At 52.3% G+C, this 25,035-nt stretch overlaps 1 protein-coding gene across 7 annotated transcripts in view; it reads right to left on the reverse strand.

Annotated features, from left to right (window-relative positions):
* Window positions 1–24,983, reverse strand: part of EPB41L4B (erythrocyte membrane protein band 4.1 like 4B) — a 150,438-nt gene extending 125,455 nt beyond the window's left edge. For 2 of the 7 annotated variants that reach the window (XM_051843334.2, XM_051843328.2), the window contains exon 1: window positions 24,563–24,962. In XM_051843334.2, the coding sequence (XP_051699294.2) occupies window positions 24,563–24,871 (309 nt within the window). In that variant the 5' untranslated portion in view covers window positions 24,872–24,962. Of the gene's footprint in view, window positions 1–24,130; window positions 24,298–24,562 lie in introns of those variants that run through there. The other 5 variants (XM_017346908.3, XM_051843327.2, XM_051843348.2 and 2 more) reach the window with 5 other exon arrangements.
* Between the last annotated feature and the right edge of the window lie 52 nt (window positions 24,984–25,035).

The following is a 25,035-nucleotide window of genomic DNA, read 5'->3' on the forward strand; positions in this document are numbered from 1 at the left end:
ACTCAAACCCAAGCACCCTGACACGGGATGCGGGCTGGCATTCCGAACTGTGGCTTAACCACTGTACCAAACACCTGTCCCAGAACTGGTTTTTGACCTTGAACTAAAGCACTTGAGTCTGTACCTAGATTATGAAGAACAGGGCAAGCTCCTCAGGGGACATCCTTGGACAGTGACAAAGACTGGGGCTCAGGACAACATCCACCTTACTAAGCAAGAGTACAGGAATGTTCTAGAAATCAGCACATTCAAGCTCTTCATTTTACAGATGGGAAAAACGAGGCGAGAGGCCGGTCCTGTTGCCAGGCAGCCGCTGCAAAGCCGGGAATAGAACAGGAGCTCCAGACCCTGGGACCACATTCTCCCTTAGGCCTATCTTGAGACCACTGTACCGTGTGGTTGCCCAGAAGAGGCAGGCCTCACCACTCTGCTACCGAAAGGCTAAGAACCAAATGGGCATCACAGACATCTCAGGGCTAAAATCTCTTCAGCCATAAAAAGTGGTTGGCTTGAGAAAATATTTTTGGCTTTTATTTTCCTTTTTTTATAGTGGACCGGGGCGGTGGTTGGTGGGGGGGAACCAACAACTTATCACTACCGGAGAAAGAGAAAAGAACATGAAACAAATCTGTGCCTGACGAAACAGTAACACGCAATTAAAATGATGGATGCCTTTGTGCCAGAGCTTGAGTGTGAAGCAAGCTGCTGGGAGAAGGGCAGCCCTGCAAAGATTCTGCCAAATTACTTTCTGCAGCCAGACTGCAGATTCCTGCTCCGTGCAATGCTGAAGGCAAAGAACTCCACATCAATACATACGCAACACGTTCCCAGGAAAGCCTGCCAAGAAACGTGAACACAAAGGGCTAACTTCGGTGGATGACTGTCCCCGCCCACCCCGCAATTTAGGAATGTGACCACACTGGAGAAGCGAGGAGAGACTTCCTGCCTCCCTGGTCCTGTGGAGCCCTCAGCAGCTCTGAATAGCACAGGGCACCCGAGGCTTGGGCTCCCGAGTCCTGCCTCTATTACTCAGCTCAGGTGGAGTTTGATGTCCAGGAATTTCTTAGCTCGTCAGGATGTTACAAGCTTATATGAAATGAGATGACCAATTTAACAGGGCTTGGCCCAGGGTTTGCCCATGGGACGCACCTGCCGGAGGGGACCTGGTTCTCAGTAACATGTCCATTTGCAGAAGGAGGGGTGTACTCCACGCAGGTTTAGAGACAGGGCTCTGAGTCAGGGCCTATTTTTTTTTTAAATGATTTATTTATTTGAAAGGCTGAGGTACACAAAGAGAGGGAGAGAAACAGAGAGATCTTTCACTCACTGGTTTACTCCCCAAAAGGCCACAACAGCCAGGGCTGGGCTAGGCCAAAGCCAGCAACTTCATCCTGGTGTCCCATGTGGGTGGCAGAGACGCAAACACTTGGGCCATCCTCTGCTGCCTTCTCAGGTGCACTAGCAGGGAGCTGGACTGGAAGTGGAGCAGCTGGGTCTTGAACCAGCACCATTACGGGGTGCTGGCATCTCAGGTGGCAGCTTAACCTGGTATGCCACAATGCTGGCCCCAAAGGGCCCAGGTTTTTATCTGGGCTCCACCACCTACAACCAGCATGCCACCCTAACTGAGCCCCTCACCTTTCTGGACTTGTTTCCTGCCTGTGAAATGGAGTTAACAACGGGCCCAGCACTGTGGCGCAGCGGGTTAAAGCTAAAGTGCTGGTATCCCATATTGGCACCAGCTTGAGTCCAGGCTGCTCCTCTTCTGATCCAACTCTCTTCTTTGGCCTTCGGAAAGCAGTAGAAGATGGTCCAACTGCTTGGGACCCTGCACCTGCATGGGAGAACCAGAAGAAGCTCCTGGCTCCTGACTCGGCTCAGCTCCGGCCATTGCAGCCATCTGGAGAGTGAACCAGTGGATGGAAGATCTCTCTCTCTCTCTGTCTCTACCTTTCTCTGTAACTCTTTCAAATAAATAAAAATAAATCTTAAAAAAAAAAAAGAAATGGAGTTAACAATACAGCATCCAGCCTGCTACAGAGCTATGGGCAGGAGAACATACACAGAGGGCTCTGCCTGGTTACAGTCACACCTGGCCCCTGGGAAAGCCAGAACTGGCACTTAAGCCCTCTGATGCTGAGCCCCACAGTGAGCAAGAACTTCCGACAGTTTGTAGGGTACTCCCCGAAACTGAGACTGTCCCCGACAGCCTGCGAACCCTGTGTGTATTACAGCACAGTCCTAGACCCTAAGCTTCTTGAGATCTTGAGTTCTGACCCAAGACCAGCAGGTATTTCCTAAGTGTGGACAATGAACCCCAGATAGCAAATCAGCCTTCTCTTTTAGCAATGACACCAACTGCTAAGGAATTGAATTTTAGAGCTGTTTACGCAGCTGTGTGTGTGTGTGTGTGTGTGTGTGTGTGTGTGTGTGTATAAACTTCAACAGGATTAATGAGGGGCTAACATTATGGCACAGCAGATTTAAGCTGCATCTTGGGATGCCGGCATACCATACTGGAGTGCCAGTTTGAGTTTCAGCTGCTCTGCTTCAATCCAGCTCCCTGCTAACACACCTGGGAAAGCAGCAGAAGATGGCCCAAGAGCTTGGGCACCTGCCACCTACATGGGAAACACCAAGATGGAGTTCTGGGCTTGTGGCTTCAGTCTGGTCCAGACTTTATTGTGGCCATTTGGAGAGTGAACCAACAGATGGATGGAAGATCTCTCTCTCTCTCTCTCTCTCTCTCTCTCTCTATCTCTATCTCCCCCTCCCTCCCTCTCTTCACTCTACCTTTCTAGTAAATATATATGCGTATATGTATGTATATATATATATACATTTGAAAGAATCAGTGGGAAAAGCACATAAACTTTTGTGCATTCACCTTGTCTATGGTGAACATGGCTGTCCGTGTGATAAAACTGTAACTGGAGCATCACTATCCATTCACCTGATGGAGGGGTACACAAATAAGGCTGTCATCTTGTAGGTAGCCTTTGATTCTTCTATTGGAAGGGGGTGGTGGTGGTGAGTCAGCAGTCTTAAAAAATGGTACTGCTCCTTGCAGGAAGAAGGTAGGGAACCATTCATTCAGATGGAGCAAATGAGGAAGCAACATCACAGCCTCGCCTTCGGTTTGGATTTGTAAGCAGAGCATTATCAAGACTCTCCCTAAAGTAGGTGGTTTGCAATCAGTGTGAGCTGCTGTGAAAAGAATCTTCTTTTAAAAATTATTTTTCATTTGTCTGAGAGGCTCAGAGACAGACACGGAGATCTTCTACTTGCTGGTTCACTCCCCCAACGCCTGCAACAGCTGGGGCTGGGCCAGGCTCAAGCCAGGAGCCTGGAACTCCATCTCGCTCTCTTACATGGATGACAATGACCAAGCAGCTGGACTACCACTTGCTGCCCCCCAGGGTGTGGATTAGCAGGAAGCCACAGTGGGAAGCAGAGCCAGAACTCAATCCTAGGCACTTGGATATGCGATGCAGATGTTCCAAATGGTGTCTTAACAGCTGGACCAAATCCCCTGCCCCATGAGAAAAAGTCTTGACCATAACTTCCTTACACAAAAAATCAGTCCTTCCCTATTTTCATTAACTAAGAAATTTCCTGATCATATATGCATTTGTAAAAGCAACTGAATGCCAAGCAAGGTACAAGCATTAACTAGGACTATTATGAAACATTACTTTAAAATAGAACACACAAATAGGAAATTATTTACAGAACTAAATACCTTGGTACAAATATAGTAACAGCTCACCACCTTTAGCTGCTACAGGTTAGTCATAAGCTAACCCTAATTTTCCCCAGTTTAGGCAGAACTAATTCACTTGCAATGGCCTCACACGGACAGGGGCAGTAGCAGGTGATGGGGCAGAGCCCCGGTTGCCCCAGGATTTTCAAATCCATGCCAACAGGTTTTCCTACCAGGCTGCCACTAAGCCAGAGAATATAAAACACCCAAAGAATATAAAAGCAGGAGGCACAGGGGTAACAGGGTGAGGAATTGCAGCATGCTACACAGGCAGGGGGTCACAAGGAACCGGGGCCACGCCTTCCCAGCACAGGTCTGGCCAACTGCTGCTCTGTGGGAATTCAGACTGTACCATCCCACCGTCCAAGGAAATCTACAAATACAAATGGTTGCTATTAAGTGGAACAATTTTTAGAAACCCTGTATAGACCTCTAGTTTATGTGATAAAAGTACACAGGTCACAGGTGCACAACTCAAGGAACTGGCAAAAGTGAACATAGCTGGCAACCACCACCCAGGTCAATAAAACAGAACTTTCCCAGCCCCCACCAGCAGCTCCTGTGCACCTCTCCCTGATCTTCCCCCTTTCCTCCCTTCCCACAGGGGTAGCACGGGACCGAGCTGCCTGCTTGGAAGCCCCTGTCAACTGCAATCATACAGGGTGTGCATCGTTTATGGCTGCCTGGGGATGGCGCCCCTCCAGCCACAGAGCAGAGCGTGTCTCAGCACAAAGGTGCCACTTTACAAGAGGAAGGGAAATGAGACCCAGGGAATTCACTTTTTGTGGGTGTACCCACAGTAGAGAAACAATCACAGAAGGAGGGAGGAGCCAAAGATAAGAAGAGACAAGGTGGGTGGAGTGGGCGGTCAAAGTCAACGTGGAAGGGGAGGGTCTGTTCTCGGATCAAAGGGACATCAAAAGGACGGGGTGGTGGCAGGTGCCAGTGGGAGGGAACCAAAGTTCACGGTCACCAAACAGGCAGACAGGAGCAAGGCCAGAAAGAAAGAAAGAGAGAGAGAGAGAGAGAGAGAGAGAGAGAGAGAGAGACCCAGCTCCACTGCCTGGCATCCTACACTCTCCCCAGGAGACGGCACACAGACTTCCCCAGAGACTGCCTGGCAACTGCTGCTCTCTTTAAGCAGCTTTTCCTTGGGAACAATGGCAAGGAAGCACGAAGTAAACAGAACAGTACCGTCAACACCTGCCTGCCACTCAGCTTCACCAAGGATCCATATTTAGGGCCATCTCTTCCTCTTCCCATCTCTCGCCCCAGCCCTATGTTAACTGCTTTACAGTTACGGTTAAACTGCACTCACGTGGAGAAGCACACACCCCAGCCATTCCATTTTGACAAAGGCCCTGCACCACGCAGCACACACCCTCTCCCCAGAAACTTCCTGGTCAATCCCAGCCTGCCCAGCCCCCAGGGCCACAGCTGCTCTGATGTGTTTTTCTCTGCAGATTCGTTTTTGCCAGGTCTACAGCTGCAAATAAACAGAACCACACAGAGAGTCTGTCTCTGGGGAGAAGGTTAATTTCACTCAGCATAATACAGGTAAAGGCAGAAGAAGGGTGAGCTTCAAAACCCCACGGGGGCCAATCTGGTGCAGACACATCTACCTCACCCTTCCATGCCATCTTACGTGCACAAACTCTAACTCTCTGAGATAGATGCTTCAGATAAAAATACCCCCAACTGGAATCCAGAGCTGTGACGTTCGGTGCCTGCTCAGCTCCTGCGTTCTTCCTCAGTCCCGTGTCAGAGACACCAGTTGCTGCACCCCAGATGTGCAGCATGAACCATCCCATGGTGCTGACCCACAAGAGCTGACTTTCGGTATCCTCCAAGAAGCAAGACAGGCACAAAGATGACAATGATGATATCGTCACCTATCCTGGCTCCTCCTTCCTAAGCAGGAAACCTGGGTAAAGGCCTGTAAGTCCACAGAGACCTCTGCAAACATAGACACACAGTCTCACATGACACAGGGACAGGGGTGCATCTCTGACTCCATCTTGTACCCACCCGGCCTATGGCTTGGTTCTGTGCCTTCAACAAATGCCTGCCTCACTTGAAGATGTCAACTCCAGGTTTGAGGCAATGGAGCAGGTGGTCGGTCAAGAGCTGTCTCCCTTTTCTCACCTGTACTACCTGGTGGCAGACACACTAACTCCCAGGCTCAGGTACTCTGCGAGCTGACAGTCCAAGTAATGCAGGGAGCCTGAGCACGCAGAGCACAGGTGTCCTACCAACACCAGCCGCGGCGACCCCGCTCTCAACATCACTCTCCCACGCTGGCCCTGTTGGAGGAGAACCCCATTCAAACCCTTACAGGACTCTCACCAGGCTTCTGACCTGCTGTCCCTCGTGATGCACTCATCTGTAAGACACAACCAGCTTCAAGGCCCAGCTGCTCTGCTTCCCATTCTAGCCTCCTGCTAATGTGCACTCGGGAGGCAGCAGGTGAGGGCGCGAGTACCTGGATCCTTGCCACCTACGTGGGAGACCATCCTGGATGGAGTTCCGGGCTCTTGCTTCCATCTGGCCCAGCCCTGGCTGTTGTAGGCATTTAGGGAGTGAACCAGCAAATAAGATCTTTCTCTCTCTCCCTCTCTCTCTTCCTCTCCCTATCTATCTCTCTCTCTCCCTCCCCCTCCTTTTCTCTCTCTCCCTCCTCCTTTCTACCTTTCAAATAAAGCAAAAACTAAGTTAATCATAAAAAACATACACAACCAAGAATAAACCCAGGCTTTGTGGCATACTGAAACTTACACCATTTGGTGGGGAGGAGGTCTCTCACAGAAAATAAAGTCTTGTGTTTGCAAACTTTAGACTCAAGGACCCAGTGAACACAGCTTTAGGGCCCCTCCCTACAGCTGCTCCACCCCAGGGCTCTCAGTCTCAACCACCTGCTATGCGCAAATCACAGGAGCCACTTCCCAGCTTCTCCATCAACCCCATCCCTAACTCCAACCACCAAATCCACTGGGTCACAAGGCCTCCAGTGCTGCCCTGCCCTTCCTGTTGATGCCCAGCACCACGCTGGCCCAGTCTGGGGTTCAGCGAGCCGCCTCTCAATGTGTCTGCCCACCTTGCAGCCGCTCACAAATATTCATGGCCTTGGCCTGCCCTCTCACCTCCCTGCTTCCGCTTCCTGTGAGCCAGACTGTTGTCCCAACATCTCTCCACGCGCCCTCCTCAGAGAGGCTGCTGACTTCTCTTCTTCCACCTGGGCTGCAATCCTCCAGCCCTCAGGGTCAGAATGAGCCCAACTTCACCTCCCAGAAGCCATCCCCAATCAAAATCCACTTCTTCTCCCCGACGAACCCCCACGCAGCTTCGTCTGCGGGCTATGACAGTGCTGAGGCCATTGTGCCTGGCACAGCACTGATCGGAGAAGCAGAATCAAGAACAAACACGATTCTTTCCATGTCGGCTGCTGCCTGCATTTGCCAGGGCTGCTGTGACACAGTTCCACCAGCTGGGTGGCTAGAACAGTACAGATTTACTGCCTCCATCGAGAGGCTGAGGTCAAGGTGTGGACAGGGCTGGTTTCTCTCCAGGCCCCTCTCCTTGGCTGCCTCGCAGCCATCCTCCATCGTGTGATCTTCCTCCGGGTCTGTCCGTGTCCTAGGGTCCTCTTCCAAGGACACCAGTTCCTTCAGATCAGGGCTGGGGCAGGCATTTTGGCACCAGGGTTAAGAGGTCACTTGGGAATCCGCATCCTATATAATAGTATCTGAGTTTAAGTCCAGTTTCTGCGTCCAATTCCAGCTTCCTGTGAACGTGCACCCTAGGAGGCAGCAGCTGATAACTCAAGTGGTCGGGTTCCCTGCCATACATATGAGAGACCCACATAGAACTCCCAGCTCCAGGCCTCAGCCTGGCGCAGCCATAGCTATTGCAGGCATCTGGGGAATGAACCAGCAGATGGAGATCTCCCTCTCCATCTCCATCTCTGTCTTCAAATAAAATAATTTTTTAAATATTTCAACACATTAGAGTCTCACACAAAGGACCTCCTTTTTACTTAATTACCTATTTATACACCCTAGCCTCCAACACACTCTGAGGCACAGCATGTCCTCCCCCAGGCCCTACACTTATCCAGGGCGTCAGTCATGCACAGTCCATCATCCGCAGCACTGCATCACTGACGTCATCACAGTAAGGGTGGGCAGCCATCAGCACAGTAAGATTCTCAGAGATCACACACACATAACTTTGATCATTACGTATTATCACAACTGTTCTGCTTCACTACTATTTATTGCTGTTAATCTCTTATAGCACCTAATGCATAAATTAAGCTTTATCATAGGTGTATCATAGGAAGGAACAGTCATATAATGGGATTTCACAGAAATGGAAGTAAGATAAGCTTATTTTGGTGCAAAACATTTTGAAATCCATGCATATGAGAGGGGTTCTAAAAGTTCATGGGAAATGCAAAATAAATTATCTCTGAACTAAATTTTTATAACTTCTTCAAAAACCCTCATATGTATAGGCTTCGGTACCTTATAAGGTTGTAGAAACCCACTGGGGATCCTGCCATGTACACCCTGGGCTAAGGCGGACTGCTGTCCTGGGGGTTAGGACTTCAGCATACAAACTTGAGGGAGAGGGAGACACAGTGCAGCCCTTCACAGCTCCCCCCATCAGCCAATGGGAAGGACGGTGCCTGCCCCACTGCCCTCAGAGGATTATCAGAGGGCTGGGGACACAGATGAAAATCCAATGCCTTCAGCAGGACCTTAGAACCTGCTGGTTAACCTACGTCTTACTACGTCACAAATGCCCAGTAACATGGCTTCTCGTGCTGCAGTCATTTGGGATCCTTCTGTACCTGGGTGCACCTGCCGAGATAAAGATTTTCTCCTTTCGGTAATGAGGGCCAGGTCACCTTAAGGTTTTATTTAAATGTAAGAGGAAGCAAGGTATGAAGATTAAGTACATATTTTAGCACAATTTACTAAAAAAAGAATGTACATAGTATGACCACATATTTGTTGGAGAAAAAAGGTTTTCCCTTAGAAAAAAAGGTAGCAAGGAAATATATATCAAAATGCTAAGAAGGTGATGTTCTCCTGGTGGAAGTATCGTACATGATTTTTAATTTATTTAGTCAGCAATGCCTAAAAATCATAAAACAGCACATATTACTTTTTATAAAAAACACAGAATATGCAGGATAGCCTCACAAAAAATAAAATCAATACTTTTCCCATTATTCTTTTCTCTTTTTCTCCTCCTATTCAAGTAACTAGACTGTTTTACTCACACTGCCTCATTTGGACGTTATAAACAAAACCAGGATTTTTTTTTTTAATGTATTTTATTAGCGAGGCAGAGAGACATAGAGTGAGCTCCCATCTACTGGTTCATTCCCCAAATGTCTGCAAAGGCTGGGTCGGGGCTGAAGCTGGAAACCAGGGACTCAGTCCAAGCTTTCCATGTCGGTGGCAGGAACCCAGGTGAGCCATCCCTGCTACTTCCCAGCGTGTACATTCGCAGAAAGCTGGGACTGGGAGCCAGAGATGGGACTTGAACCCAGGCAGTCTGAGGTGGGACACAGGTGCCCCAACAGGCAGCTGAAGTGCTAAGCCAAACGCTTGCCTTCCCTCTAAGATTTTTGTAAGGGAAAAAAAGATAAAGCACCTGGCCACTATGGCCAGACCTCCTGCTGCGTACACCGCATCTGAATGATGAGACGTTCCACTGTGCTGCACTGCGCATCCTCCTCTGCAACACAGGGCAGGGCAGCAGTGACCCTGCACAGCCTCTGTGAGAATTCACTGAGCAAACTCACCAAGTGCTCAGAACTCTGTCCAGCACACGCTAAGAACTCTTTCCTTGGGCTTCCTCGCCTGTCAAGAGTCCTTGAGACTCAGCCCTCAACATCTCAGTTGGTTTCTGATACTAGCAATACAGTACTATGCCCAGCATTCAATGTTTGTAGGAAATCTATAACAATATCTGCCCATTCCAATTAAGCCCAGAACATTTTTTTAAAAAAGATTTATTTTGGGGCTGGTGCTGTGGTGTGGCAGCTGAAGCCGCTGCCTGAAGGGCTGGCTTCGCATATGGGTGCCAGTTCAAGTCCCAGCTGCTCCACTTGCAATCCAGCTCCCTGCTTAATGTACCAGGAAAGCAGCGGAGGATGGTCCAGGTGCTTGGGCCCCTGCACCCAAGTGGAGACCCGGAGTAGACTCCTGGCTCCTGGCTTTGGACCTGCCCAGCTCCGGCTACTGCAGCCATTTGGGGAGTGAACCAACTGAGGGAGGATCTCTCTCTCGCTCTCGCTCTTTCTCGTTCTTTCAAATAAATACTAAATCAATCTTTTTTAAAAAAAGATTTTATTTATCTGAAAGGCTGAAAGAGAGAAAGAGAAATCTTCCATCTGCTGGTTCACTCCCCCAAATGGCCGCAAAGTCAGGACTGGACCAGGCCGAAACCAGCAACCTAGAACTCTATTCAGGTCTCCTACATGGGTAGCAGGGGCCCAAGCACCTGATCCATCTTTTTCTGCTTTCCCAGGAGCATTAGCAGGGAGCTGGATGGAAAGCAGAGCAACAAGGACTTGAACCAGTGCTCTGATAAGGTATGCCAGCATCAGAGGTGGTGGCTTAACCCCCCTGAGCCAAGATGCCAAACTCAAGCCAAGAACTTCAACTGCCAAAACCACCCCAGTAATTCTGTTCTACATTTCCTTGAGGGGCACCTCTGATTGCTTTTGTCTTGAGAGCTGTATTCTATGTTGTTCAAATGCTGTAGCCTAATTCTTAAAAGTTTCATCTCTGTCCTCCAAATCCAGTTTCACAGATTGGGTTAATAGTGCCAGTCTCTTAAGAGTTAAGGCCATTAGCAGCCAGCAACAGGACAGTGCTGTGAGTCCACCAGCAGTTACTTAACCTCTCTGTGCTGCCGTCTCATCTGCACAGTGAGGATCCTAACAGGAACTATCTACTTCACTGGTTGTGAAGGGTCCAAGGCTTAAGTCACATACAGGGATCTCAACAGTGGTGAGTGGTGAATGTACCTTGAAACATTACCGTAAGTAAAAGAAACCTGAACTGCATGACTCCACGTAAATAAGATACACAAGGTCAGCAAAGGCACAGATAAGTGGTGCTCACTGAGGATGACTGCTGAGTGGGCAGGGGCTTCCCTTCTGGAGCTGGACAGCGATGATGGTCGCACAACATTGTGAATGGACAAAGTGTCACTATCAGGTAAGTTTCCAAGCCGATGGCAAGCGCAGGGTGAGTGGGGATGGTCTGGGACAAGCTTCCTAAACCGCGTATCCTTTGAGGTGGGCTCTGAAGGAGGACCAGGCCCTCAAGACCTAAGATTCAGCCAATAAGAAGGGGACCTGTTCCAGCCAAGGCTCATGGTGAGGAGTGAAGGTGTGGGAGGAGCTACCAGACGGCGTGGAGAAGCGGACCCCGAAATCGAAAGCGATGTTCCGCCTGCTTCTGTTGTTGACTAGCTGTGGGATGCCAGCCCCAAATCTTACTGCTGAGCTTTCTGTAAAGTTGGAGTATCCCCAATTCTCTCAAAGAGGCATCATTAAGATGAAATAAAACGAGGCAGGGTGGAAGTGTGATCTAAACCCAAGACAGCCTGCAACCGTAAGGGATGTGGCCGTGCCACACATCAGCTCTCAAACCTGGCTGTCCCCTGGAACCTCCTGGGGAGATCTAAAGTATTCTGAAGACCGGGTCCTGCCTCCCAAGCCCAGGAACCCTGGTGTTGGCTGTCTAGGGTGCATATCTGAAACTGGCCATTGCAAAGCTCCCCAGGTGACCGGCTGGTATTGAAAGTCACTGGTGTAACGCATTAGCAGCTGCAGAAGGGCCAGCGAGTGTAGCCATGACACTGTGAGGACCAGAGCACTACACAGAACTGATTTGAGGACACAGAGGCACATTAGCAGGGGGCTGGATGGGAGGCAGAGCAGCTGGGATCGCAACCCACACACAAGTGGCGGCGCCACAACACCAGCCCCCATTCCCTTTTTAAGAGGGAGCGATGAGTTAAGTCACCGCATCCTAAATGGGCGTCTTCCGACCATTCCCTATTCCTACAGCCTGCCCAGGACCTAAACACCACACACTGTATGGTTTTTCTCAACACGTAAACCAGAGAGCTGAAAGGAAACAGATCTCCTGGCCACTGAGACGAATGGCAGCTACCCAGAGTACCCCACGCGTGGGAGAATCCAGCCTCACAGCGATTCAGGAGGAAAAGGGTGTGGCCCGGGGCATTCTAGCGCACCCAGTCCTTCTATTTCTTTTCAAAGACAGCACGTACACGTGGCACACTCTTCAGGAGCCTCTTTATTGAGAAACGTCTCCACGCATTTAGTATAAAGCTCAAGAGCTCTGGACATGAAAGCAAAGTCAACCCCACAGCTTCTGAACACCACGGGAGCACTCCTGCCCCGGGACTCCCCGCTCTCCCACCACAGGGTCCCACACCCCAGCTCTTCCTTCTCTCCTTCACCCTGGAGCAGCCCAGTGGGTCTGCCACCGCTGGCTCATGTATGTGACTGGCACCAGCTCTAAGCCAGCCTGGCCCCTCCCTGGACTCTGACCAGCCACTTTCCCGACATCAAAGCAGCCACCATGCCACCCGGTGCAGATCGCAACTGACTGAGCAGATGGCTCGGGCCCTGGGTCACAGGTCCCAGTGAACAGGAGCAATAAAAAGACTGCGGTCTTGGTGAGAAGCCACGGACAGGCAACTGAGCATGCACTGTGGGTTAATCACTAACCCTCCTAAGCCTTTACGGCTTACCAGGCTTTCCTGGATGGAGCCCACATCCATCACCTGGGCAGAGAGCAAGAGAACACCCCACCCCCACCCCATGTGCTGTGGGAGAGCCCTGACTGCTGGGGAAGAAGGAGCAGAGCCTGGGAGATACGGACAGGCTCCCTGCAAGTCACTTGTAGGAGCCAGGAGGGCTGCATGTGGGAAGCGGCGAGTATTACACCCTCATTACTGCTCATTAGCCACAGGTGAGCAGCAGCCAGTGTGCCACGACAGGGCTTCCACCCCAGAACCGGGGTTTTGGATCAGGAAGTCTCCTTCAGGGGTAAGCGCCAGTGGTTCACACGGCCCCACAGTCAGGCCCAGCCCCCCTCTCTCCGGAGCACCCACCCATTCTATATTCCCCACAACATCTGCCAGCATCTCCAGCCAGGATTTGGGGGTGTGAAGAGTCAGAGGGAAACAGTGCAAGGTCAAGGGAGGCACTCAAACCCAGGGGCAAGGAGATGCAGAAGAGAGAGAACACGGGAGGAGGGGGAGGGGGAAGAGGAGGAAAGACACTTTCTCATCAAATCCACCGACAACTTCCCAAGACAAGGAACCCAAGCCCGATTTCTGAGGGCTTCTGGAAGCACAGATCCCGGACAGGACATTCAGGCTTCAGGCCCTTTGCCCTCGCTACTCCACCTCCAGGAAGGCTGCTGGAGTTTCCCCTTGTTGCTCATCCTGAGTAAGTGGTCCCCCCCACCCGGCCCCCTTAGCCTTCCTCTAGGCACATCTCACATCAGCTGTAAACATCTCCTCAACCCCACTGATCTCTGGGTGTCCTGGGGCAGGTATTTTAAATAAGGGCAGTTCCACAGGCCCACTGTACCTCAGGGCACATGTTAAGAATGCAACCGGCTCACTAGGCTAATCCTCCGCCTGCGGCGCCGGCACCCGGGGTTCTAGTCCCGGTCAGGGCGCCAGATTCTGTCCCGGTTGCTCCTCTTCCAGTCTAGCTCTCTGCTGTGGCCCGGGAAGGCAGTGGAGGATGGCCCAAGTCCTTGGCCCTGCACCTGCATGGGAGACCAGGAGAAGCACCTGGCTCCTGGCTTCGGATCAGCGCAGCACGCCGGCCACAGCGGCCATATGGGGGATGAACCAATGGAAGGAAGACCTTTCTCTCTGTCTCTCTCATTGTCTAACTCTGCTTGTCAATAAAAAAAAAAAAAATGCAATCTGCAAAATCCAGGAATTAGACATGGGACAAATGACCCAGTTCCCAAGTTCCTCTATGGATAAATGTTCACCAAAAGAAAAATAAAACAAACTGGAAGACAGGACGGAGCAGGGTGACTCTAGGTGAAGAGCCTTAGAGAAAAGAGCAGCCAAATGCAATGGAAGGACCTTACTGGAAATATCTGACAACCAAGAATAACCAGTAATTATTCCTAGGCATTTAATAGTGCTATGGATATATTTTTAAAAACACAGTCCTTTTATTTTAGCAATACATACCAAAGCACATGTTTGGAATTATAGGTTGTGAATTTGTCTTAAAATAACTGGGGAGGGGAGAGGTGAGGCTCTAAGTGCAATGAGAATGACCGCTTATTTGTAAAGCTCCATGATGAGTTCTACTTCTGAATATGTTTAGAAATCTGCATAATGAAAACTTAAAAAAAGAAAAAGTTTGCATGGTGCAGTTGTTTAGCCCAGCGGTTAGGACACCCATGCCCCATACTGGGACGTACCTGGGTTGCAGCCCCAGCTCCTGATTCCAGCTTCCTGCCAATGCAGACCCTGGGAGGCAGCAGTAATGGTTCAGGTAACTGGGTTCTGGCAACCAATGTGGGGGACCTGGATTGAGTTCCTGGCTTCAACCCAACCAAGTTCCAGCCACTACAGGCATATGAGGGGTCTACCAGCACAAGAGAACATATTCATTCTTTTCCTTTCCCCACCCCCTCCCCTTCTTCCTCTCAAACAGGCAGAACTAAAGTGAATATTGTCAGACCCTGCAACTGATCACCAAAAGCCAAAAGCAGCAACCTATTTCGGTTCTCTCACAGAGAAGGAGAAGTCCAGACATCAACACTGATTCAGTGAAGTCAGGAGTGTGTTGATGGGAGGCTTAAAGTGTCCTCTCTCGGTCCACTGTGATGACCTCAGAAGAGGAAGAGGGACACAGCGGACCACCTCAGAGCGACAGGGGCCACGGAGCAGGAAACAGGGAGAAAAACACAGCACCACCAAAGCCTAGTGAAAACCACAATGTATCCCAGAAGGAGATACATAGGTAGCAAACACACACAAGACGCTCGACCCCATCAATAACCGGAAAACTGAAGGCCACTGACTCCAGGAGACTGGAGAATGCAGCAGGAGAGCTACCTGTGTGCACCTGTGCACTGCTGCCCCAATTCCAGAAGGCAAAACAGCAGCCCGGAAATGGAACAAGGCAAACGCCACAGAGGCGATATATTCATGCCACGGACTAACCAAAGGTCAGGAAGAAGCAGCATTGATCTCACTGACACAGATGGGTCTCACGGATACAATGTCGGATGCAAAACCCATGTACATAAAGCTCACGGGCATGCAAACCTAACAACCTAGCCTGCACTCACATGGAAAAGCTATGAAAAGAAGGAAGGGATGGAAGAAAACCTTCAGGCAGGAGGTAGGTGTGACCAGGAGGAGCACTGGGGATGGTCTCTGCTCTTAAGCTAGGGGGTGGGTGCAAGGAGGTTCACTGTATCATTTTTCTTTAAATGACTCATGCTATAGACCATCTTTTGTACTTCTATCTCACCACTAAAAAACTTAAAGAATGTGCTGGGCAGAGAACTTGCCAGCACTGAACAGCTCAGACAAAAAGGTAAGGGGAAGAAAGGAACTCGTGTGCCACATGTCCCCAAACTCAGGACCAGACTACCTGGGGGGGCAGGGGGAGGCACAAAGCAAGAGTCCCCGGGGAAGAGGCACCAGAATTCCCAGAATAAGACCCTGGGGCAAGGGCTGAGGACGGCCAAGTCTCTGCTGGCAGGGCTGCAAGCAGAGGGGCTGGGCTAAGGAGGTACTGACTTACATGACGATCCACGGTGGCTAAACAAACAAACAAACAAACAAAAATGATATGCGGCAGAACCTCAGGAAGCTCATGAAAAAAAATAGAATTAAGATATAAGTTTATTTTGGTGCAAAAGAAATTGAAATCCATGCAGTTTTTTTCATCGTACAATTTTCCGGGAACCTTCTGCAGATCCCCGGCATGCAGACAATGGGATACTACTCACCCTTCCAAGGGAATGCAGCTCTGACACTTGCTACAACATAGATGAACCTGAAGATACTCCGCTAAAGGAAATATGCCAGGCAAGAGGACGGATACTGGAAAATGAGTCAGGAAACCTAGCTTCCATCTGGCTCTAACCACACTTTCTCGCTGAGCAGTCCCTAGCCACCTGCTCTCAGAGACCATCTGTGAAGGCAATGGAAAGACTGACATTCCCAGGTGGATCTGCAGATCAGCCACCAACCCGGGGAGACAGAGACAGGTAGTACTATTCAGACACACAAGAAAGGGGGCTGAAAGTCAGCAATCCAGAGCAAGCACCAAAAGGGTACTCAGGCCATGAGAAGTATGTCAGGAAGCCTGGATGGGGAGGAAGAATACGACTTTTTTTCTTTTTTTAAAGATTTATTTATTTACCTGAAAGAGGTACACACAGAGAGAAGGGGAGAAAGAGAAAGAGAGAAAGAGACAGAGACAGAGAAAGAGAGAGAGAGAGAGGTTTTCCATCCGTTGATTCACTCCCCAGATGGCTGCAACGGCCAGAGTTGTGCTGAAGCCAGGAGCTTCTTCCAGGTCTCCCATGCAGGTGCAGGGGCCCAAGGATTTGGGCCATCTTCTACTGCTTTCCCAGGCCACAGCAGAGAGCTGGATTGGAAGTAGAGCAGCTGGGACTTGAATCAGTGCCCACATGGATGCCAGCATTGCAGGTGGCAGCTTTACCTGCTACGCCACCATGCCAGGCCCCAGAACATGACTTTTTTTTTTTTAAAAAATGGAGCTACACCATGCTCATACACACATAAGCAAGAGCACAGAAACTGAAAGGTGCAATGTAAACCAAGCAGTTGCTATGCAGCCAGAAGGGAATAAGGAAAGAGCTCTTCTCTGAGATCAATGTAATCTTGTTCTATTAGACACTTGGTAGAAGTACAGAAGTCTGGCCATCAAGCCAGAACATACCACAAGAAACTACATTCAAGCAATGTGACTAAGATGCAAATCCAAACCCTGGGAATCCCAAATGCCCTACAAAGGAGGAAATCTTTGGATGCGCAGGGGTCCCCCTCCACTGCAGGACCCCCAGGCAAGCTCAGAGCTCTCCTCCTCCTCCTGTGTCCAGCTCTACTGTCTGCCAGAGGTCTTCCGGGGCCTCAAGCGTCCTCCAGACCGACTGCCCCACCTGGAAGCTGGAGGCCACCCTCCTGGCTCTGCGGCTCTGGGCAAGTTTCTGAACCTGTCTGCTAAGCCCCAATTCTCTCCTCTACACAGTGAAACCAACCCAGTATTTGTAAGGATTTAACACGGTCACCACAGACACACTCAGCACAGTACCAGGTTTCCAGTGAACGAACGCCTGTATTCTCAGCTCGTTCCACTCATCTGCACTTCAAAGGTTCCTCACTCACTCCTGTAAGATCCATGGCCACAGCCAGAGCTCTTAATCCTCCCCACCTCAAGGAGTGGGGTTTTCTGGCTCCCTGCCCCATGATGCATTTGCACCTGCTGTTTCGCTGCCCAGATATCTTCTAGTGAAATCTAACAACTGAACTCTCATGCATCTTTTTTTTTTTTTTTTTTTTGACAGGCAGAGTGGACAGTGAGAGAGAGAGACAGAGAGAAAGGTCTTCCTTTTCCGTTGGTTTACCTCCCAATGGCCGCTACGGCTGGCGCACCGCACTGATCCGAAGCCAGGAGCCAGGTGCTTCTCCTGGTCTCCCATGCAGGTGCAGGGCCCAAGCACTTGGACCATCCTCCACTGCCTTCCCAGGCCACAGCAGAGAGAGAGCTGGGCTGGAAGAGGGGCAACAGGACAGAATCTGGCGCTCCAACCGGGACTAGAACCCGGGGTGCCGGCGCCGCAGGCGGAGGATTAGCCTAGTGAGCCGCGGTGCCAGCCTCCCATGCATCTTTTGGGGGCAATTTCAGTGGGATCCCAAACCTTCTCCAACACCACCGCACGCTTCAGTGGCTCAGTGCATTACCTGACAGTGGGTTCCTAGTATCTGTTTATACTGCCTGCCCTGCTGGGCTAGAACTGTCTTCTCTAGCCTCCATCCCTCCCAACGCTTAATGCAGTGTAAGCCTTTGCTGACTCAAGAAAACAGGCTGGGGACAAAACCAGTTTGGAAAACAATTAAAAATGCACCAGACACAGAAATCAAGTGGGACAACTGAGGCAGAACCAGCTCTAGCAAGCAGTCATGGAGGGTGCAGGAGTGAGATCGGGGGACACCAGGGTCACAGCGAGGCTTGGGCATAACTCCGCCAGATCAGCTCTGGTGGATGGCAGTCATGGGCATCCCTGGGCAGGCAAGACAGCCGGGACTGTACCTTTGAGAGGACTCTGAGGCCACATCAACAAGGCCTTCAACCTGCCAACAAGAGGTGACCAGGGAGAGAGATGCTCAGGGATCTGCAGCTTGCTTCTCTTCCGAGCAGGAATAGGTGGCGACAGACAGGTGAGACAGCCAGCTGCATTGGGGGTCCACTTACCCCAGCTAAGGGTTCCCAGGAGCATGAAAACAAGAGGGCCAAGGGCCTCACTCCAAGGCAGGGGCAGGCAATGTCTGGCCTGCAGGCCGTGTACAGCCTCCCCGAATTCATCTGGTGTGATTTTGCCAAGGCAGCCGCAGGCGGGACTCAAAATTCAACGCATCTACAGCAGGCTAATTTTAAAGTTGATGATTCTGTATGGCCCACGAACGATGCTATAAATAGCCAAATGGTCCCTGGCAGAAAAAAAAGGTTTGCTAGTCCTGCCTAAGAAGACACAAACTTTGGATCTAGCATCTCTATTCCACCGTGCTGAAACAGTGGGAGACAGACTCCCATTGACCTACGCGAGTCCACTGCTGGACACACACATCCGCACACAGGAGCAAAAAGCACACATGGATGCCCACCCCACTGTGACTTGTGGCCATGGATGAAATTTCAGATGCAGCTTAAACACCTCTTCCCTCTCTGTTTTCCCAGCATTCTGCAGTGAATGTATTCTACATGTGGAACCAGAGTGGGGGAGGGATGCAGTGCCAACCTGACAAACACACCAAGATGAATCAGCAGCTGGCCCTGGCACGGGCTCGAGGGGCAAGGGGACTGTGGGTCCCCACCGAGGAGAGGGCGCCAAGCAGAGCGGGCAGAGAAGTGGGGGGAGAAACAGCCCACATGTAGCCAAGGGGACTCGAGCAGGGCAAGGGTGGAACAGGTGTTTGGAAGACACATGGGGGAGGTGGAGGGTTTCAGTGGTTCCCAGGTGAGTTTTTCTAAGCCCCCAGGCAAGAATTTCACAGACAGAACTGAACAGCCCTGCACCTTCATCCCCTGCAGTGTGCGAGGCATGGAACTCAATGAGACCATGCACGTGAGAATGCTAGGCAAGTTGATATCTGTTCCAGCGTACGCTTCTGTTACTGGCACTGGGGAGGCTGGGCACACCCCTCCTCCTGGCAGACCAACCCCTCCTTCCCCTATGAACCCTGACAAGCCAGCAAGGGTGGAGCAGAGCTGGAGATCTGGCTTCTGTCACATCCCATTTGGGAAGGGAGCTCAGCTTCTATCTCTCTGCTCTCCACCTCAGCCCTCCTTTGAAAACAAAGAAGCAGTCAGAAAAGCAGCACGAACTCCTGACCCGCGTGGAAACACCCACGGCTCCCTGCAGTGCCACTCAGGGTGTGAGATGGGCAGGGAGTGAGTAAGCACTACAGGGCCACCTTTAGCCCACACCTACCCTGCACGGCAGATAAAGCAGAGACCTCGGGTCAGGCTAGGTGCCTGTGGTGGCCAGAGCCTCGGGAGAGGGTGGACAAGAGGTGCCACCCTCTGCTCCTGCTGGGGCCGCTTGTGTCTTCCCAAAGCCGAGAGCAAGGACAAGGGACGCCCCCACCCCCATGAGAGTCACCTGCAGTACTTGTTAAAGGTCCGGCTTCCTGAACTACACAATCAGAAATTCTCGGGGTGGGCTCTAGAATTGTAACTGGAGAAACAAAAAAGCCACCCCAGACAAACCCTGCATACACTGAAGAGAATCATTTTGTTAGAGCTCCCCGCTGTTTGGGAAATCCAGCTGCCCTTCCGTGATCCTGGGTGAGGACCTGGGCAGCCTTCCCTCCTCCTGCTGGCTCTATACCGCACGCCTTCAGGGTTCCCAAAGTCAAGGAGCCCATCCCAACCTTCCACTCAGTGACCACAGAGATGTGCACATCCACAGGCCTCAGTTTCTCATCTGGACAATGGGCGGGCGATACAGTGCCTTGGGGTCTGTCTCAAGGCTAAAATTAGGCACACAACCCTGAAGCCCTGCCACACTGTGCTCTGATGAATCACAGATTCTAGTCCTATAAAAATGGAGAACCTGAATTTCTCTTAATATCTGGGGGGAGAGAGGAAGGACTGCTTTCTTTTCTCAGAGTGAAATTAAAAAGATCCCTTGTGGGGCCAGCGCCATGGCACAAGGAGTTAAGCCACTATTTGCAGTGGTGGCATCCCATATGGGCACCAGTTCCTGTCCCAGCTGCTCCACTTCCGATCCAGCTCCCTGCTAATATGCTGTGGGAGACCCGGATGGGGTTCCTGGCTCCTGACTTCAACCAGGCCCAGCCCTGTCATTGCTTCCATTTGGGGAGTGAATCAGCAGATGAAGATCTCCTCTCTCAGTGTCTCCCTCTCTTGTTGTGGCTCTGACTTTCAAATAAACGGATAGGGGCCAGTGATGTAGCGCAGCAGGTTAAAGCCCTGGCCTGAAGCTCCGGCTTCCCACATGGGTGCCAGTTCTAGTCTCAGCTGCTCCTCTTCCAATCCAGCTCTCTGCTATGGGTGGGAAAGCAGTGGAGGATGGCCCAAGTCCCTGGGCCCCTGCACCCACATAGGAGACCAGAAGAAGCTCCTGGCTCCTGGCTTTGGATCGGCACAACTCCAGCCGTTGTGGCCATCATGGGAGTAAACCAACAGATGGAAGACTTCTCTCTCTATCTGTACCTCTCTCTGTAACTCCTTCCAAAAAAAAAAAAAAAAGGGAAAAATAATCTAATCATTTAAAAAATGGATAAATGTTAAGAAAAAAATTTTTTCTTTCCATATCCAATTTCCAATTATCTGGCACAGCCATTTTTTTTAAATGTCCATTATTTTCCTTAAGTTCTTTGCACAGCCCAAACAGGAGGGGGAGAAGTTTACAAGGTTACAGCCTACTAGCTGCCTTCAGCACCTTGCTGATAACTGAGGCTCTTCACACCCTGCCCGTCAGGAAATCCTCCCAGTCTCCTCATTTTACAGTCCAAGCCACTGGTGCTCAGGGAGCTGGAACTGCCCGAGGCTGCACAGCCAGGCTGTGAGCTGCAAATGCAGATCCAACTCTGAATTTCTCCATGTTTGTCCTGTGTCCCAGCAAGACAACGCCGAGTTCCAGACACAGCAAAAGCAACGGCACCAAATGCCACACAGACCCATGAGCCGTCCATCCCCTCCACGGCACGGCGGCAGCGCTAACCAGCCAGCCACACATCCTAACAGCTTTCCACCAGGAGCTGCTGGAAGGCTGCATGCACGGGGCAATGGGAGGCGGGACAGAGCAGCAGTCACACGAGCGAAAGCAATGCCAGGGATTTAGTCAACAGAGAGCTAATATGAGTCAACAGTGGGTGCTGCTGCCAAGCACACTAATGGGATCTTCGGCTGCATTAATACAAGGAAAGCGTCTAGGGCAGGCCAGGGGAGGGAGTCCCGCCCTGCTCAGCCCAGACCACACCTGAGGGCTATGCAGGGCTGGGCTAAGGAGAGGGAGGTGCCCTCCTAGGCAGGAGTGGCTTGAAGGTGGCACTCTGTCTGGAAGAGGAAGCTACTGGATTGCAGAGCAAGCCTTCAGAGTGCAGCTTAGAGACGGGTGTTTAAATGCATCCTTTTAAAAACTCACACTGCAGCAGACTGAAAAACCACTGGCTGAGTACTCAACCTGCACTACACAAGGGGGACCCACGCCCATCAGAGTTGGCCCTCTGGAGAGGATTAACAGTGGCTTCCTCCTTCATCATACAGACCCGGGGGCTTTGGGTCTGAGCTCCTGTGTTCTCAAGTATCAGACTCCAGAAAGTCGCCCAGTGCCTCCCCATCCCATCTGCACCCAGCGTTGAGTCTGGGAGTGCCTGTCCTCTCCCTCAAGCATCATTCAGAAGAAAAAAAAAATGTGTTGCCACTCATGTTTCCCAAGAGCCTCCAGATCCAGCTTGGTGCTGGGCACATGAAAGATGCCCAATCCACAGAGCCTGAGCTGATCAGCGGAGCCACAGCCAGGTCACACTGAGGCTGTTAGTGTGTTTCAGAACACAAGTGTTCCCAGCAGAGCTAATAAAAGGTTTATGACAACACATAACCACTTACAGCATGGTGGGCGAAGGAGCTGTGAAGGCTCCCACCCCCAGGGAGTTTTCATGACAAAGGGGCCACAGTTAGCTTGGCCAGGTCCCTGGGTGCCCACAGATGTAAACAGGGAGAAGGCAGCTCAGGGTGGGTACAGTGGTCACAGGTGGACCCTATGTGTGTGACACACAGCCGAGCAATGGCAGAGGCCAGGAAGTGGTAGAAACTCAGGAACACACAGAAAAGAATAATGACACATGGGACCAAACACCAAAAAAGGAGAGCATGAAAATTGGATCCAGTGGGAGGTGGGCCTGGGGACCAGCACAAAGCCACCAGGGAGCCGGCCGCCTGGCGCTAACCCTGCACTCAGAGTTCACTACAGGAGCTGCAGCTCTGATCCAGGAGATCTGTGCAGGAGACCGTGCGATGCCATTCCAATAGCCAATCAATCTTTCAATCGATGAGCCATGCTAGCTGCTCATTCTTCTTCATCCTTCCTCCCTGAGAGCTCACAGGACAAAAGCCAGCATTTGCTGGTGTGTGTGTGCATGTGTGTGTGCGCACGCGTGCCTAAATAAAATAAGGAGTTCACTAACTCACATGTGAATTATATCCAGAACCTGCCATCCAGATAAACCTGGACAGGGAGAAGTCTTTGCTCTCTGCTAAATCAGGGAAGATACCTTGTAGGAAGCCCAGGGTCTCCTCCCTGCACCCCAGGAGGCCCCCGCCATCCATGACAACCCAGCCTTCCCTGCCTGGCCTGGCCGTCTGTATGTATGTTTGGATCTATTCGCCAGGCAAGCCTTTTACTCCGCTGGCATGTTCATCTCAGAAACACCCACCTGCCAGGAGCAATACCGTTTATAAACGAATTATCCCCGGGGAGCAGACAGAAAACCACGGGCAAGGAGCACTGCCCAAGCACCCCAGGATAGCGTTCCTCTCCCAGCTGCAAGCTACGCCACATCCTCCCCAGCGCCAGCTGCCCACTCCAGCACAGCCAGCTCTCCAGGCCTCCACTCCCAGCCCGGGAAAAAGCCCCAGAGCCTCCTTCTGAGAAGCAGTCACATTTTAATGCTATTTTAAAGACAACAGTTCCAAGCACCCACTGGAACACTGGCTCCTTTTCCATAAATTAAAAAGACCCTAAAAGGGTATTTTCACAACAAAATGAAAAACGATAACCTATGGAGAGCACAAGGACCCACCAAAATAAAACTGCCAGAAATGCAAACAGTCTCAAAATCAAGCCTAAACAGACAGGCGGTTCAGCCCCAGGCAGGGAGGGTTGTGATTTTTTTTCACGGGAGACCCTGGCACCTTCCTAGCCCTCTTGAAAAGTCCAAAGAATCCCCACCACCCCGGAAGGCCTAAAAGCTTTCTCTGAAGTCTGGGCACGTCATCTCTCCCGCTGCAAGCGTCCGGATGATCTGTAACATCCATCTAACACCCAATTACGGCCGTGTCCTCATCACACCCAAAGATTCCCGAAGGCAGCATCTGCCGCAGCGCCGGGTGCACACGGCAGGCGCCCCGTTAATGGGTGACTCTGATTGGATCTGATCTGGCCCCTTCGGCCACAGAGACTCCGGCAGCCAGCGCCCTGTCGGGGACAGCCGCGCCGGCCTAGCTCGCTGCGGGAACGGGGCGGGGTGCAACCACCTGTGGGCGGGCGGCCTGGACGCGGGCCCCGCGCGCAGCCAGCCGTCCTGGGGTGCCCCCTTGGCCCCACGCACGCTGTCCCCAAGGAGCGGGGGAGCCCAGCTCCGCGGCTGACTCCCAGCGGCCCCGCCAAGGCTCTGCCAGCGCGAAGTTGACCAGGTCCCAGAGTTAGCTCCCGGGGCGCCCTAATCCGGCGAGGCGGCGGGGAGAGGGCCTCTCTGGGAAAGGGAGTTGGGGACAGCTCAGGGCAGAAGGGGGTCTCTAAGGCTCTCCCAAACTTGGAGTACCTGCCGGCTCCAGCGTCTCAACAAGACCGGGTGCCCAGTTTGGGGTGGGTGTGAGGGATTAAGCGGCCACCCTGGGGCAGCCCCGTACGGCTCTGAGATTTTTCCACCCAGCATCCAAAAGGCCCCCACGCTAGATCCTGGGGGCGGACGGGCAACACTGGCCAGGAACACCGGCCACCCGTGCCAAGGGGCGGGGACTCGGGACGTGGGGGCTGTGCGCGCCGGCCAAGACAAGGTGGGCGCCAGGAAAGCGTCAGGTGCCAAGCAGGGGGGCGGGGGTCAACGATGAGGCCCGAGATTGGTGGCCCGCGAGAGAAGGCGGCTCAGGAGTGAGCCCAAACCGCCATGGGGGAGGGGATTCCGGAGGGCCGCCAGGGGAGCTGCCCCGAGAGGCGCAGGAAGCCAGTGCCCCGGGTCGGCCCCGTCACTCACCGGCAGGTCCACGCTCACTTCGGTCCCGTCGAGCAGGAAGACTCGGCAGTAGAGGGTGGCCTTAGCGGCGCCGGCGGCGGAGATGTGCACGGCCGCGCCGCCCGTGAGCAGGGGCCCGCCGCCGGCCGGGAACACGCTGCCCCCGGGCGCGGCGGGCAGCACCGAGGGGGCGGCGGCAGCGGCGGCCGGGCCCCCCCGGAACCCCCCGTCGCGCTCGTCCCCCAGCCCGGCGGCCCCGCGCCCCGCCGCGCCGCGCGCGTAGCGCTGCATGGAGCGGCGGCCAAAGGTCCGGCGCAGGAACCGCAGCATCCTCTGGCTGGGGGCGCCCCCTGCCTCCGCCCCCAGCGCCGCCCGCTGCGCCGCCGCCGCCGCCGCCCGGGAGCGTCCCGCGACGCCGTCAGTGCCCGCGGCCGCCGGCGCCACCAGCACCGCCTCCCGCGGGCTGCGGCCCGGGGCTCGCTCCCGCCGAGGCG

Source organism: Oryctolagus cuniculus, chromosome 1, assembly GCF_964237555.1.
Source record: "Oryctolagus cuniculus chromosome 1, mOryCun1.1, whole genome shotgun sequence".
Taxonomy (NCBI): Eukaryota; Metazoa; Chordata; class Mammalia; order Lagomorpha; family Leporidae; genus Oryctolagus; species Oryctolagus cuniculus.